Source organism: Sorex araneus, chromosome 1, assembly GCF_027595985.1.
Source record: "Sorex araneus isolate mSorAra2 chromosome 1, mSorAra2.pri, whole genome shotgun sequence".
Lineage (NCBI taxonomy): Eukaryota > Metazoa > Chordata > Mammalia > Eulipotyphla > Soricidae > Sorex > Sorex araneus.
The window spans coordinates 154,232,554-154,246,664 of NC_073302.1; the positions used below are offsets into that span (position 1 = coordinate 154,232,554).

General features: G+C 42.2%; 1 protein-coding gene across 1 annotated transcript in view; it reads left to right on the forward strand.

Moving 5' to 3' along the window:
* The first annotated feature begins 449 nt into the window (after nt 1-449).
* AGGF1 (angiogenic factor with G-patch and FHA domains 1) overlaps nt 450-14,111 on the forward strand; it is a 38,878-nt gene continuing 25,216 nt past the window's right edge. The window contains exons 1-5 of the mRNA XM_004613209.3: nt 450-1,046; nt 3,365-3,467; nt 4,963-5,168; nt 5,744-5,908; nt 9,374-9,556. Coding sequence (XP_004613266.2) covers nt 837-1,046; nt 3,365-3,467; nt 4,963-5,168; nt 5,744-5,908; nt 9,374-9,556 — 867 coding nt within the window. The 5' untranslated portion in view covers nt 450-836. The remainder of the gene's footprint in view (nt 1,047-3,364; nt 3,468-4,962; nt 5,169-5,743; nt 5,909-9,373; nt 9,557-14,111) is intronic.

The following is a 14,111-nucleotide window of genomic DNA, read 5'->3' on the forward strand; positions in this document are numbered from 1 at the left end:
CTGTCCCCTCATGCGTCCACAAAAATCTTTCTGCTTATTTTCCCAACAGGGACGATCCTTTCTGCATTTCAGACCTAACGAATCTACTTTTTCCCCAGAAACTTGACTCTCACGGAATCGAGCGGAATCTCAAGCAGCCTTTGTTCTAGCCCCGCTTTCGCATTATCTTTGTAAACCGTGACAACCCACTTCTTGGATTGGGTGTTCTGCCCTGTAAATCAAAGGCCTAGAAAATGCATTCGATGTACAAAGTCTAAAAGCTCTGAAAGCAGGAGGCAAGGGGCTCAGAGGCCGAGACCACCCTAGAGGGTTTAGCGTGCCTTTCACCAGCTCTCCCGCTGCCCCGCCCCCCTGCAAAGGGAGGGGAGCGCCTGCGCTACGGAGACACCCACCCCCCTCCTTCCGGCTTCCGTCGCTTCCCGTTCCCGCTTGGCCCCGCCCCCCGAGGCCATCGCTTCCGGTTCACCGGCGGAACGGCCCGAGCGCCTCTGGCCCTGGCTTCTCCGGCCCGCCCCCTTCTGCGACCCTCCCGCGGCTCTGTCGGCGGGCGCTGGGGGAAGGTAGTTGCCAATAAAGTTTTCCTCCTTCAGAGCGGGTCGGCCGGGGCCCGGCGCCTCCTCCGTTCCCCCGCTCGTGGCCCGCTGTTCCTCCCCGCCCCCCAGGAGCTTCGGGACGTCATGGCCTGGGACGGCCGCGGCCCGGCGGGTGTGAGGCCGCCGTTCGCCCCGCGCGCGCTCCCCGGGCTGCTCCTGGTGCCGCCGGCGTCGGCCTCGGCCTGAAGCGCAGCCCTCCGCGCCCGCCTCCCGCCCCGCCGGGCCGCTCGGGCGCCGCGCCCCATGGCCTCCGAGGCGCCGTCGCCTCCTTTGTCGCCGTCGCCGCCCGCCTCCCCCGAGCCCGAGCTGACCCAGCTGAGGCGGAAGGTGGAGAAGTTGGAGCGCGAGCTGCGGAGCTGCAAGCGGCAGGTGCGGGAGATCGAGAAGCTGCTGCACCACACGGAGCGGCTGTACCAGAGCGCCGAGAGCAACAACCAGGAGCTCCGCACCCAGGTGCGCGCTCCGCCCCGTCCCGCCCAGCCCCGCCGCGCCGCGGACCGGCTCCCCGCCAGGGGTCCCCGTGTTGCCTTGTTTGTGTGGGGGTGGGGGGGTGCGGTGGTGGGAAGTCGCGTGCTTTCAAATTACACGGACCTTGGGTGGAACCCAGCCCCCGGAGTTAGTGCTCGCCGCGCCTAGGTGCTGGAGGGCCGGGGTGGCGGCCCAGCTGCAGACGACCTCGTGCCTCTGCGATGTCCCGGTTGAGCCCTTGCACCGCCAGAAACGGAAAAAATGTCGGTGCGAGCCGGAGCTTCAGTTGGAGCCGGAATGGAACTCTCTGTATTTTCACGGAACTTCGGGCAGTCCCCCTGCTGAACCGCTTTCCTTCTCACCCTTTGGGTTTGCATCAGGTTTCGCCCAATCCCGCTCCCTTTTAGACGACGTCGCTCCTTTGGAATATCCTGGGGGCAACCTCAGGGGCATGTGTGTGGTGTGTCCCCCACGCCCCCACTCCCCGCCACCCCTAGTTGAGCCGGAGAAGCGCTTTTTTTTTTTGATTTTCTAGACTTTTAACATCAAGGGCAGGCCAATACCTTATTTCTCCACCTTTGAGCTCTGTACTTGGGTCAGGATCCCAGCCAATACCCATTTGGCATGTGGACCGCCTCAAAGCTGTGCTTGCCCATAAATGAGCCTAATGCCACCCAAGCGAAGGTTAGACCGAGGTTAGCGCGGAAGACCTCGGGACAGTTTTCCAGACTCAGCACTTTACCTCCTTGTGGGCATTTATCATCTTGGGGTTTCTGGTGGAAGGAGGGGTGCTACAAATGTCATTCTTCGAATCACCCAGCCAACTTCGTTTTCATAAAATGCAGCAAGGGCGGATACCGGAATGCTCATCGTTTTCTTTTAAATAAAATGACATTCTCTCCCCTTACTCCCCACCCTCACTTTGAGTTATTGGGCATTTTCATTCTCCAGACAAGTTATGTCCACATAATCATTAAGTTCAGTTTAACTCCCGTAATTCTTTGTAATATATTGGTAGTTACTAAAACCATTTTTGTAGTCTGACCGCTGAGTCCAGAAACGTTCAACTTGATTATGCTGTTAAGAAATGAGCTATGAAAAATCTTTGCTGAATTGCATTGACTTAGTATGCATGATGATATAACAAATGTATTCTACTCAACGAGTTCTGGAGCAATTGTAATGCTTTAGAACAGTGCTAAGGGAATACATTTGTAGTTAAAATGTCTAGGGACCAGAGCAACAATACAGTGGGTAGGGTGTTTGCACAACTTACACATGGCTGATCCCAGACTGAGTGCGATTCTCAGCACCCCATATGGTCCCCCAAGCACCACCGTAGTGATTCCAGAGCACACTACGAGCTGGGTGTGGGCCAAAACCAAAAAATAGGAGGGAAGGGAACAAACTAACAGCCTTTGTGTGGGGGTCGGTGTAGGGGGAGGCTTTTTCAGGTCACATACCGGGATGCTCAGGAGTAACTCCTGGCTCTGCACTCAGGCGTTACTCCTGGTGGTGCTTGGGAGAACCATATGGGAACCTTGATTGGCCACTTGCAAGGCAAATTCCCTAGCCACTGTACTTAGCTCTGGCCCCTTCATTAGGCCCCTTTTATTAAGACTTTTAATAAAATTGACTGATGCTGAATTGCATTTCTGGTTATGAGATCCTAAAAGAAAACATTGCTACTAATCTTTGAAAAACCAGCGTTTTTGTGGTCTGTGTTAATTGGGTTATGCTCTAATATGAAAAATTAAAATTCATAGGAAATATACACTTTACTCCTGATAATAATTCCATTCTATTGTCTCCATCCTCCCATGATGGTGGGTGGAATTCGGTTATTAAGTGGCCTCCCAATTTTCTATGTAGTGTTTTATTGAAGCATTAAAAAGTTGGTTGAGAATTGAGAGTGGGGAAAAATGTGTATGAACAGGCTTTGGAGTAAAACATTTTGTTTTCAGATTTATCATCTAAAATGGGGCTTGGGGCTAGGGATGTGGGTTCAGGGTAGAGTATTTACATATGCGTGTGTGTGTGTGTGTGTGTGTGTGTGTGTGTGTATGTATGTTGCAAGGCATGTGCTAGGCCTAGCCTTGGTTTGATCTATGTACTATGTGCATACTCATCACCACCACCCCTTTTTTGTGGTGGCAAAAGAAAATTAGAGTATTTTTAGTTTTTCTGAAAAAGGAAACTAATTGCTTTTGGTACTTTTCTAAAACAAACACTTCAGTAGAATGATGTGTGTATCATTTGGTTCCTTAATGAGTTATTTTTCCTAAAACCTTGTTTTGTTTCAGGTAGAAGAGCTCAGTAAGATACTCCATTGTGGGAGAGCTGAAGATAGTAAAAAGTCTGATGTAGAAGTTCAAACAGAGAGTCACCCTCCATGGTCAACCTCAGGTATTCTATTCAGCTTATAGTGAATATATCTTAGTGGCATTTTCTTTAGGTCAGGTTAATACAATTTTTTTTCAAAGCATCAGCATAAATAAGAATTGCTTCAGTATTGATTTCTTTCCAGATGATTTGCTATTTTCAGATCATCTGCTCTTGGGGGAAAGTAGAAATGTATTGTCATACGTTTTAGGTGGCACATTTAACAGGTAATTTTTGCCATACTTTGAGCCTCCCACATCTGTTTCCTGTTTGGCTGGGGTTCTTATTGAGGCCTTCCACTTAGCACTTCATCTCTTAGGTTCTTGTGGGAATAGTGGGTGCAGCACTAGTGCCATATGAGTGACATTATGATGTTGGGCAAAATAACTGAGCCACTGAGTTGTTTTTTTTTTTTTTTTTTTGCTTTTTGGGTCACACCCAGCGATGCTCAGGGGTTATTCTTGGCTTTGCATTCAGGAATTACTCCTGGCGGTGCTTGGGGGACCATGGGATGCCGGGGATCGAACCCAGGTCGGCCTCGTGCAAGGCAAACGCCCTACCCGCTGTGCTATCGCTCCGGCCCCAGAGCCACTGAGTTTTAAAAGGGATCACAAGAATTGATTTTGTAAATAAGTCTTGCCTTATTCTATTCAGTGCGTAATTTGAACCAGCACATTAATAGTATTTACATTTCATATCTGTATGGCACTAATTTTTTAAAATTTGTTTTTATTTTTGTTTTTGGGTCATACCTGGTGATGCTCAGTATGGACTCCTGCCTTTGCACTCAGAAATCCCTCCTGATGGTGCATGTGGAACCATATGGGATGCTGGGAATTGAATCCAGGTTAGCCACATGCAAGACAAATGCTTTACCCACTGTACTACCATTCTGGTCCCTGTAATTTTTTTTTTTTTTTTTTTTTTTTTTTTTGCTTTTTGGGTCACACCTGGCAGTGCTCGGGGGTTACTTTTGGCTCATGCACTCAGGAATTACTCCTAGCAGTGCTCGGGGGACCATATGAGGTGCTGGGAATTGAACCTAGGTCGGCCTTGTGCAAGGCAAATGCCCCACCCACTGTTCTGTCGCTCCAGCCCCTGGTCCCTGTAAGTTTTTTTAAAGTTACCATTATCAGAAGGCATTTCGAGAAAAATCAATTGACATTTTTATTTAGTTGTACAACAGGCAAAAAAATAAATAAAACAGTTTTAATATGTGATTAGAAGTTATGAGTTGCTTTATTTTTTGGATGGACTACACCCCCATCTACCTGTTTATTTAATAAAATCTTTCCATGGGTAATTTAATATGCTTACCTATTTTTTTCAGCATAAAAACTAATATTGATAATACCTAGAGTCAACAGTATATGTGTCTACAAATTTATCTCCACCATCAATTTTAAGATGTATACAGTTGTAAAATGTGATTTAGATGCAGTGTAAACACAGTGTCTTGGAATTAAATCTTTTTTGTCACTATTCTAATAATACCACTTAAAATTTTATTTTACTACAGATTATTATTACCAGACATACTATAAGGATGTTAGTTTTCCAAATAACGTGACTGAACCTTTGGTTCATCAAGATCAGGATGCCAAAGTGTCTACTTTTAATTCTAAAGACCAGTCGGAAATAGGAACTGATGCTTACACAGGTACTGAGGAAACACAGGAAAACATTAGGTCTGGCGAAGAGGACCATTTTGCCTCAAATTCACAGGTATAAAATTCCTGATATGAAACTGTTGATATCCAAGAAACTGTCCTTTATTATTATTATTATTATTATTATTATTATTATGTAAAAATATAGATTTCTTTGGTCCATCAAAACATATGCAAGGGTTAGTAACATTTAGCATATTGTTATATAGTGGATATTACAGTTTTGTAAAGCAAAAGCTTGTTAGAACTTATTCATATGTGTAATTGTTTCCTACTAAATTGTTTCTAGTTCTGTTCCAAAACTTTTATGATGTACATAAACTAAAAACAAAGACATTTGTAAGTATGTTTTGACTCAAGCCAAAATATTTTGGATAACAAGCACAATACCGTGTTCAGGCCTAACTTCTTATTGTTTATTTGTTTTTTATGTCTAATATGCCACAGTTTATATTCTTGACTGTTTTATAAATTTGAATTAACTGTTGCTTGAGAAATAGCCATCTCTTTCCATTGCAGAAATTGAAGTCTTATTTAAAGTAATGTTTTAGTGTATTGTTTCAAATTCTGCTAATTTGTAGATTGATAAAAGGTAGTTTTTGTCTATTTGACATGAGTTTCCTTACCTAGGAGCCAGCATCTGCATTAGCAACAGAAGATACACACTTGGAAGGGTCATCATTAGCTGAAAGCTTGAGAGCTGCCGCAGAAGCTGCTGTATCACAGACTGGATTTAGTTATGATGAAAATACTGGACTGTATTTTGACCATAGCACTGGTTTCTATTATGATTCAGTAAGTATCACAATACTTTGAATACTATATAGTCATATACTTAATTGCTTGACAACAAGTATTGAATTTTAAGCCTAATTAAGAAAAGCATGAAGCTATGTTTAATTCATGTGGGGCCAGAAAGATAACTCAACAGACAGTGTATGTTTTGTGTGTGGAGGCCTGGATTCAACCCCCGCATCACATGGTTTTCTGATTACTGCTTGTGTTGCCCCAAATCCAAAATAATTAAAATTTTTGTTGTTTTAATTCAAAACTATTTGGCATGAGTAAATAATTATAAAGTAGCTATGTGCATTGCTTTAGGGTTTAAGTAAATAAGTTGTAACTATAGATCCATACTTTATTTTTGGTTTTGGAACTGCATACAGTAGTTCTTAGGGGCTGCACTTAACTTGGTGCTCAGAGGACCTTGTGATACTGGAGTTCAAACTCAGGGATTTTGGTTCCCCAGCAATAGCAGAAGTAATTCCTGAGTGCAGGAATATGCTCAGAAACTATTGAACTTAGCCAGATGTGGTTCCAAAGCAAACCAGCCCACCCACATGGTTTCTGCATGCAGATCCTGTGCCCTTTGTATCTTCCTTGCCCTGGATTTAGATAGTCTAAAAGAGATCCTTAATAACCATTTATAAGTAAAGTAACAGATAAACTGTTAGACCGTTTACTAGTTAGAGCAGTTAACTATGTTACAAAATGTCAGAACTTAAACTAACATAATTTCATAGATTTTATAAAAGAACTGTAACATTGTTTATTCAAGACTTCTGGTGGGAAAGAGATTGTTTTTTTTTTAATTGTTACAAATACTTAAATCTCATGATCCATTTGAGGTCCCAGGCAGTCTTGAGTATCCAGTAACATTTTATTACTAGTCAGTGTTGTATATTCTGTGGCATTTAAGCATTTCACTATGGTTGTTTTTTGTTTTGTTTTTTCAGTTTGGTTTGCACCCAGCAGTGCTGGGGTTGTGGGTGGAGTTGTGGGTATGTAGGGATCACTTCTGGTGGTGCTCTTGAGACCATGTGGTACAGGATACAGTGGGTAGGGCGTTTGCCTGCATGCGGCCAACCTGGGTTCAATTCCTCTGGCCTTCTTGGAGAGCCTGGCAAGCTACCGAGAGTATCCCGCCCGCACGGCAAAGCCTGGTAAGCTTACTCGTGGCATATTCGATATGCCAAAACAGTAACAAATCTCACAATAGGATACGTTACTGGTGCCCACTCGAGCAAATCGATGAGCAACGGGATGACAGTGATACAGTGATTTCTCACACAAGTTATTCTCTCTGGCCTTCTAAACCTTCTCCCTTGAACCACATTTCAACATTTAAAAATCAATTTGTTAACAGTGAAATAGTATATAAATTAAAATAGTATATAAAAAACCAGGAAATAGTATATAAATGTCATGTACCACTGATACAAACCCCAAATCAAAATTATTTATCTATAGATAATTCTGTGTTAGTGTTATTGAAGTCTAGGACCTACGTAGATTGTTTTAGAGACTGGATAATGATGATGTAACTTACCCACATATTTCAGTCTGGAAGGTCTAGGCATGTGATCCAGTCCTCAGGAATAGAGTGCCCCCAAATAAAGCAATGGGCACTGTTCCTTTATTGACCTATTGTTAACTAATTTAGGAAACTGATTGACAGTATTAAAGAGCTAAGAGATTATATTTTTGTCAGCTTGCACTTGGTATACTTAATAAATTCTTTGTAAGAAGAAGGTTGCTTTGAAAAAATATGCTAATCTTGTAAATTGTTTAAATTTTTATTAAAGAGACTAGCTATTGTTTGGTTCCTAGCAAAAATAACAGTTTTCACTTACATAACTGTAGTCTTTGTCATCCTTTTACCTTCCTTCCTGCATCTTTCCAAATCACATCTTTGCTGTAAGTGGGTAGTTTCATCTGTACATTGTTATCTCATTTCATTAATGTACCAGTTTTACTATGCTAATTAAATTAAATGGTATATTTTTATATTATTCCATTTTGGATTGAAGGACATAACATTAAAACAGTTTTGAATCATTGCCAGAAGTAGTTAAGAAATTCATAAAATAGACTAAAAAAAAATCTCAATTAAAAATAAATGATTCGGGTCTGGAGCGATAGCATAGTGGGTAGGGCGTTTTCCTTGCACATGGGTGACCCGGGTTCGATTCCCAGCATCCCATATGGTCCCCTGAGCATTGCCAGGAGTAATTCCTGAGTGCATGAGCCAGGAGTAACCCCTGTACAACACTGGGTGTGACCCAAAAAGCAATAAATAAATAAATAAATGATTCTTTTTAAGGAAATTTTAGTTTCTTATTCTCAGTAAAACATAATGTACCTTTAGGTTTGGTTTGTGTGTATTTACGGTGTAAATAAAATATATATTCTTCTCTTAGATCTTGCTTATAGGGTTCTGTCCAGTATCTAATAAATGCAAATGTTTAAATACAATTTTCTTTTTTTAGTTTTTAATCCATAATTTTCCATAACTTATTTTTGCATAGCTGCTCTGCTTATATTTTTGTTAGCTAAGATAGAAGTAATATACTTAGAATTAATTAGTAAAGGCAATTATTTATCAGTTTACTTATATTGAGCCTTATGTGTGGTATTCGTGAGCTTTACTTTCAACTTTTTTTTAAGAGTTTTAATCATGAGTATTAAAAGGAAATGATAAGGAGGGCGTTGGGGTTTAGTCTACCTACGAAGCCATTATTATTTAATTATAAGGGTAAGAATTCTGAAATTTCTTTCATGTAGTCAGCTTTTTCTGATGCATGCCTTAGTTTCCATGACTTTTAAAGGGGTTCTTCCTAAGCAGTGCTCCTTGGGCCTGTGGGGTATTCCCAGTGATACTGAAGAGTCAGGATGGCCCACCTCTTTCAGGGTCAGGGGAATTAGACCTGTTATTGTTACTGTATTTGGCAAATTGAATCACTACGGGGAGCTTGCCAGGCTCTTTTGGAAAAAAAAAAGAGGTCTCTTACCACTTTTTATTAATAAGTGGAACTATATGAAATTGCTCTTTAAGTTAAAGATATCAAATATTGGTGATTCCAAATAATATACATGTTAAAATGAATTCACTTTTTACATAGGGAAATTAGAACAGATATTAAGTGATAAAGGATTTGAGAAATTTCACACATTTTCATTCAGTGTGTGTGTTTGTGTGTATGTTTTGGGACCACACACTTAGTAGTGCTTAGGGATCACTCTTAGGATGGCCCAGGGGAACATATGCAGTGCCAGGGATTGAATCTGGGTCAGCTGCATGCAAGACAAAAATCTTACACGCTGTACTATCTCTCTGGCCCCATTATTCTGTTTTTATTCTCTTCATATAGCTTTCTAGTTGTTAAAAATAATCATTTGCTACATTTGAATATATTTGCATTTCTATATATTTTTAAATTTCATCTTACACGAATAGAACATTTTTCTTGATTTTGAAAGGAAAATCAACTGTATTATGATCCTTCCACTGGAATTTATTATTATTGTGATGTGGAAAGTGGTCGCTATCAGTTTCATTCTCGAGTGGATTTGCAGCCTTATCAGACTTCTGGTACAAAGCATGGTAAAGAGAAAAAACTGAAGAAAAAAAGAAAGGACCCAGAATCTTCTGCAGCAAATGAGGTAATGCCCTTTTAATTTTTGACATTTTCATAATTGTAGTATTATAATTGAGTCAACATTCTCTTTTGTGTTTGGACATCTAGTGGTGCTCTGAGCTACTTACTCCCTATCTGGTGTTGGGGGACCGTAGATTCCAGGGATCAGATCTGAACTTCCTGCATGCAAAGCTTGCACTCAGCCTGTTGAGCTGTATTTTCAGACCTAAGACAGAATTCTTTATGAAACTGAAGACCAGTTATAAAATCCTCATCTTTTATTTATTTTTTTAAAGATATTTGAGCAGTAGAGAGCATATGTGGAGGGAAGGGAGTAGGGTGAGGAGATTGGAGTAAATAATTTGAAATAGGCATGTATCCTCTGGCCATGTGTGTTCTCTCTCTTATCTCTAAATGGATATTTAGCATTCTAGACAAAATCAGAGCAACTGTGACAGTTTAATTCACCACTCTTTTGCCTATTTCTCCCATAGGTGATAGCACTGTTGCACTGTCATCCCATTGTACATCAATTTGCTCGAGCAGGCACCAGTAATGTCTCCATTGTGAGACTTGTTACTGTTTTTGGCATATTGAATACACCACGGGTAAACTTGCCGGGCTCTGCCATTGGGGCAGCATACTCTTGGTAGCTTGCCGGGCTCTCTCAGAGGGAATAGGTGATAATATCTGAACCATAGGTGATAATAACAAGAAAAGATACATGAATGTACTATTTTTTTAAAAAATGTATTAATAGGAACTTTTTTTTTCTCGATAATATATAATGGCCTTTTGAAGAACCTTTAAAGCTTCCTAGAGTCATTCAGGCCTTCTCCTTGTTTTTGCCCTTAGTACGTTTGTTTTGTTGGAAATGTGTATACAGCTTATTACACTGAGTGTTTAACCAGTCTCTAGACTAAATTTATCCTGCTATTAAAAATGTATTTAACAACAAATACTCAAAGGCAACAGGAACTGAGAACTGATCTTTAGTATGAAGCATATCACTGTAGGAGTATGTGGGGGCATATTTGTGTATTAGGTATACAGCATAGGTAAAATAAGTGATAAAAGGATTACATAGGGTATGTTGGCATTTTGTAATGAAAGTGCTGTAACCGATTAATCTATAGTTTAAACTGTGGTTTATTACCGAAACAACTCTATAAAGTACTATAAACTGTTATAGTTTTATTAGGTACATTTGAGTCCTTAAAGTCATGGTATAATTAAGGGCTGGAGCAGTAGTACAGTGCGTTTGCATTGCATGCATCCAACACAGCTTCTATCCCCATATGGTCCTGCCCCCCTACCCCCCAGCACCACCAGGAGTGATCCCTGAGTGCAGAGCCAGGAATAAGTCCTGGAACCACTGGATGGGGGTGTAATTCCACCCCCCCCTCCCCACCCTCCTGCAAAAACAAACTCAAGATAAGATAAAGTCATGTTGTAATTAGAGCATATTGTATATTACGTGACTGGATTTGATAATTGGTTCAAAGTCAGAAAGGAAGTTTAGGTTAAATGAATGTATTCTAGACCTACACTGTCCAAAAAGTGACTATTGAGCACTTGAAATGTAGCATGAACTTCATTAAGATGTTAAAATAAACTACTACTAGTTTTGATTACAGAAAATCAGTATAAAATGTTACTCTTTTTTGTTGCTGTTTTGGGACCACATCTGGTGGTGCTCAGGGCTTGCTTCTGGTTCTGCACTCAGGAATTACTCTTGGTGGATCTCCGGGGAGCATAGGGGTGCTGGGATCAAATCCAAGTTAGCCATGTGTAAGGCAAGTTCCCTACCCACTGTACTATCTCTGACTCTTGTTTTATTCATTTTAAACAATTGATTTAATGCTAATCATATGGCAAATATGATAATGGTAAATGATCCCCCCTTCCCCCGACCAGCTGGGTTTGGGCCACACACAGCCTTGCTCAGGGGTTAACTTTTGGCTCTACAATCAGGAATTACTCCTGGAGGTGTTCAGGAAACCATATGGGATGCTAGGGATCGAATCTGAGTTGGTCGTATGGAAGGCAACTGCCCTTCTCACTGTGCTATTGCTCTAGCCCCCAGTGACAGTGTTTTAAAAGTATACCAGGTTAGACAATAAAATGAATTTCACCTGACTTCTACGTTTTTTTAACCTTTAAATTTTAAAGACCAAATATGGCTTGCATGAGTCTTTTTTTTTTTTATAATGTAGGGGCACTGCTGTTTATTCCGCCATTGATTAAGCTGATTGAATTGGGCATAAACTCCACATTGCTTTTTTTTTTTTTTTTTGGCTTTTTGGGTCACACCCAGTGATGCACAGCGGTTACTCCTGGCTCTGCACTCAGGAATTACACTTGGTACATCAGGGGATGCTGGGAATTGAACCCAGGTTGGCTGCGTGTAAGGCAAACACCCTTCCTGCTGTGCTATGGCTCCAGCCCCCTAATTTTTAAATTTTATAAGTTCACAATGTTTGGTTACATTCAATATTCAAACACCAATCCCACCACCATTACACCTTCCCACCACCAAATTCGGGATGTTTCCATCCCAACCCCAATCCCTGTCCCCAAACACAACCGAAATAATATATTTCGTGTTGTCTGTTATAAAGAACTGCTGAACATGCTTACAAAAAAGTGTTCATATAGGAAACATTGTGAAGATTGTTCTATTTTGGCAGGAGCCATTAAGACATTCTATAGGATATCACTAACATGTTGTTAAAGTTTGGGTGATGTGAGCTTTGGTATGTATATATCTGAAAATATGTATTTATGCATATATATATATATTTCCCTCTATGATTTGTTGCCTACTATCTGAACCCCATCAGATGTGATGTGGTAATTATGGAGAATGGGTAGGGAGTGTTTTTTGATGTGCCAGGAGTATATTATGTGTGGTCCAGGAATATATTTACTCATATGTGAGGCTCGCCCAAGTGTGTGGGGAGTGGCCTTGAGCATGGTGGCAGTTGAGTTGTGAAGGTTTTGGCTGCCAGATCTGGGTCCCTTGGGGTGGGGAGGGCTCTCACCCGCCCCCCTCTGGGGCGCTCTGTGTGAAACAGCCTGGCAGAGTCTGGTGGCATGGTTATGGAGGCCTCATGTTATGCTCCCTTTCGGGAGAAGCAGCTGTGATATGGACAGTGGCTGATGGAGAGATTATTTGGCTCCGGCAGGAGGTGACTTAGGGGTATGACCCCTAAGTCACTGGGGACTGGGAAAAGTGGGCAGAGAATCTCCACTCCTGGTCGTGTTGAGCCCAGAGTCCAAGGTCACAGTGTTCTGCATTACCTGGGTTCTGTAGGACTTCACTCAAGCATGAGGCTGGGCCTGAGCGTGTGGGGAGTGGCCTTGAGTGTGGCAGTGGTTGGGTTGTGGAGGTTTTTGGCTGCCGGAGCTGGGTCCCTTGGGGCAAGGAGGGCTCTCATCTGCCCCCCTCTGGGGCGCCCTGGTGAAGACAGCCTGGTGTGGGGTCAGCACATTCTGAGGCTCTCTCTTTTGGGAGTTTTAGTTTGTAGTCCCTAGGTCTTGGCCGTTGATGAGATTACATGGAGCCAGAGGGCAGTTTGTAGGTGTGACTGCCGAGCTACTGGAAAACTGGGGAGTGAGCGGTGGGGAAGGAGGCCCAGTCCTGATCCAAGTGGACCTGGAGCTCTCAGTCACGGGTTCCCGCCTACTTCTGCACTACAGGTCCTAACTGCGTCTTTTGATCTCTTTTGGGATTTATGGGTCTCTGAAATAAGGCCAATAAATGAGCTTATATAGCTGAGCCAGGGGTGGTTTGTGGGTGTGTCTCCCATATACCTAACTTTTGCAATTTAATTTCTTGGTTAAGTTGGCCCGAAGTTGTTGGGGTCTGGCCAAAGGTACAGCAGCAATTTTGGGGTATCTGGAAGTCTGAAGGCACCACAGGCACAGGTTCACCTGCTGGTGGCACCATACCCCCAATTGCATGATTCTTTTTTGTTTGTTTGTTTTGGGGCCTCCTAAGCAGTGCTCTGTAGACTCAAGGCTTAGAGGCCCCTCCTGACAATTCTCAGTCCACACAATTAGTGGTTGAATGTGAGGAACTTGAGTGTGTATTTCTCCTTGGTCCCTCCAGTGCTGGGAGTTACCCAGGCCACCCTGCTGATGCTTGGGCACCTTCACGGTCTCAGTATTTGGGGGACTTCAAGGGCTACACCTAGCTATAATTGGCACTGTGTGGTGCTCTGGATTGGCTGAGCTTGGTCTCATGCAGAGTAAGGTCCTTACACTGTACTATCTCTCTAGTCCTACTTGCATCCTGTTTTGATCAGATAGTTTTGGTTGACATTGTGTGGTCTAAACAATATGTGATATGGACATAGACTGGAGTTGTTAGGATGTTGAAAATAGATAAGGAAAGAAATTTGGGATGAATGATAAACTTGTCTATAGCAGTTGGTAATTGATCCCATGTGGTGTTAAATGGAGGTCAAAGATTAGTTTATTTGCACAGATGGACTGCAGTGTCCTTACACAAGAAAAGACATGAAAGAAAGGGGAAACAAGTTAACAATTATTGTTTATCTCACTGTACAGATGTC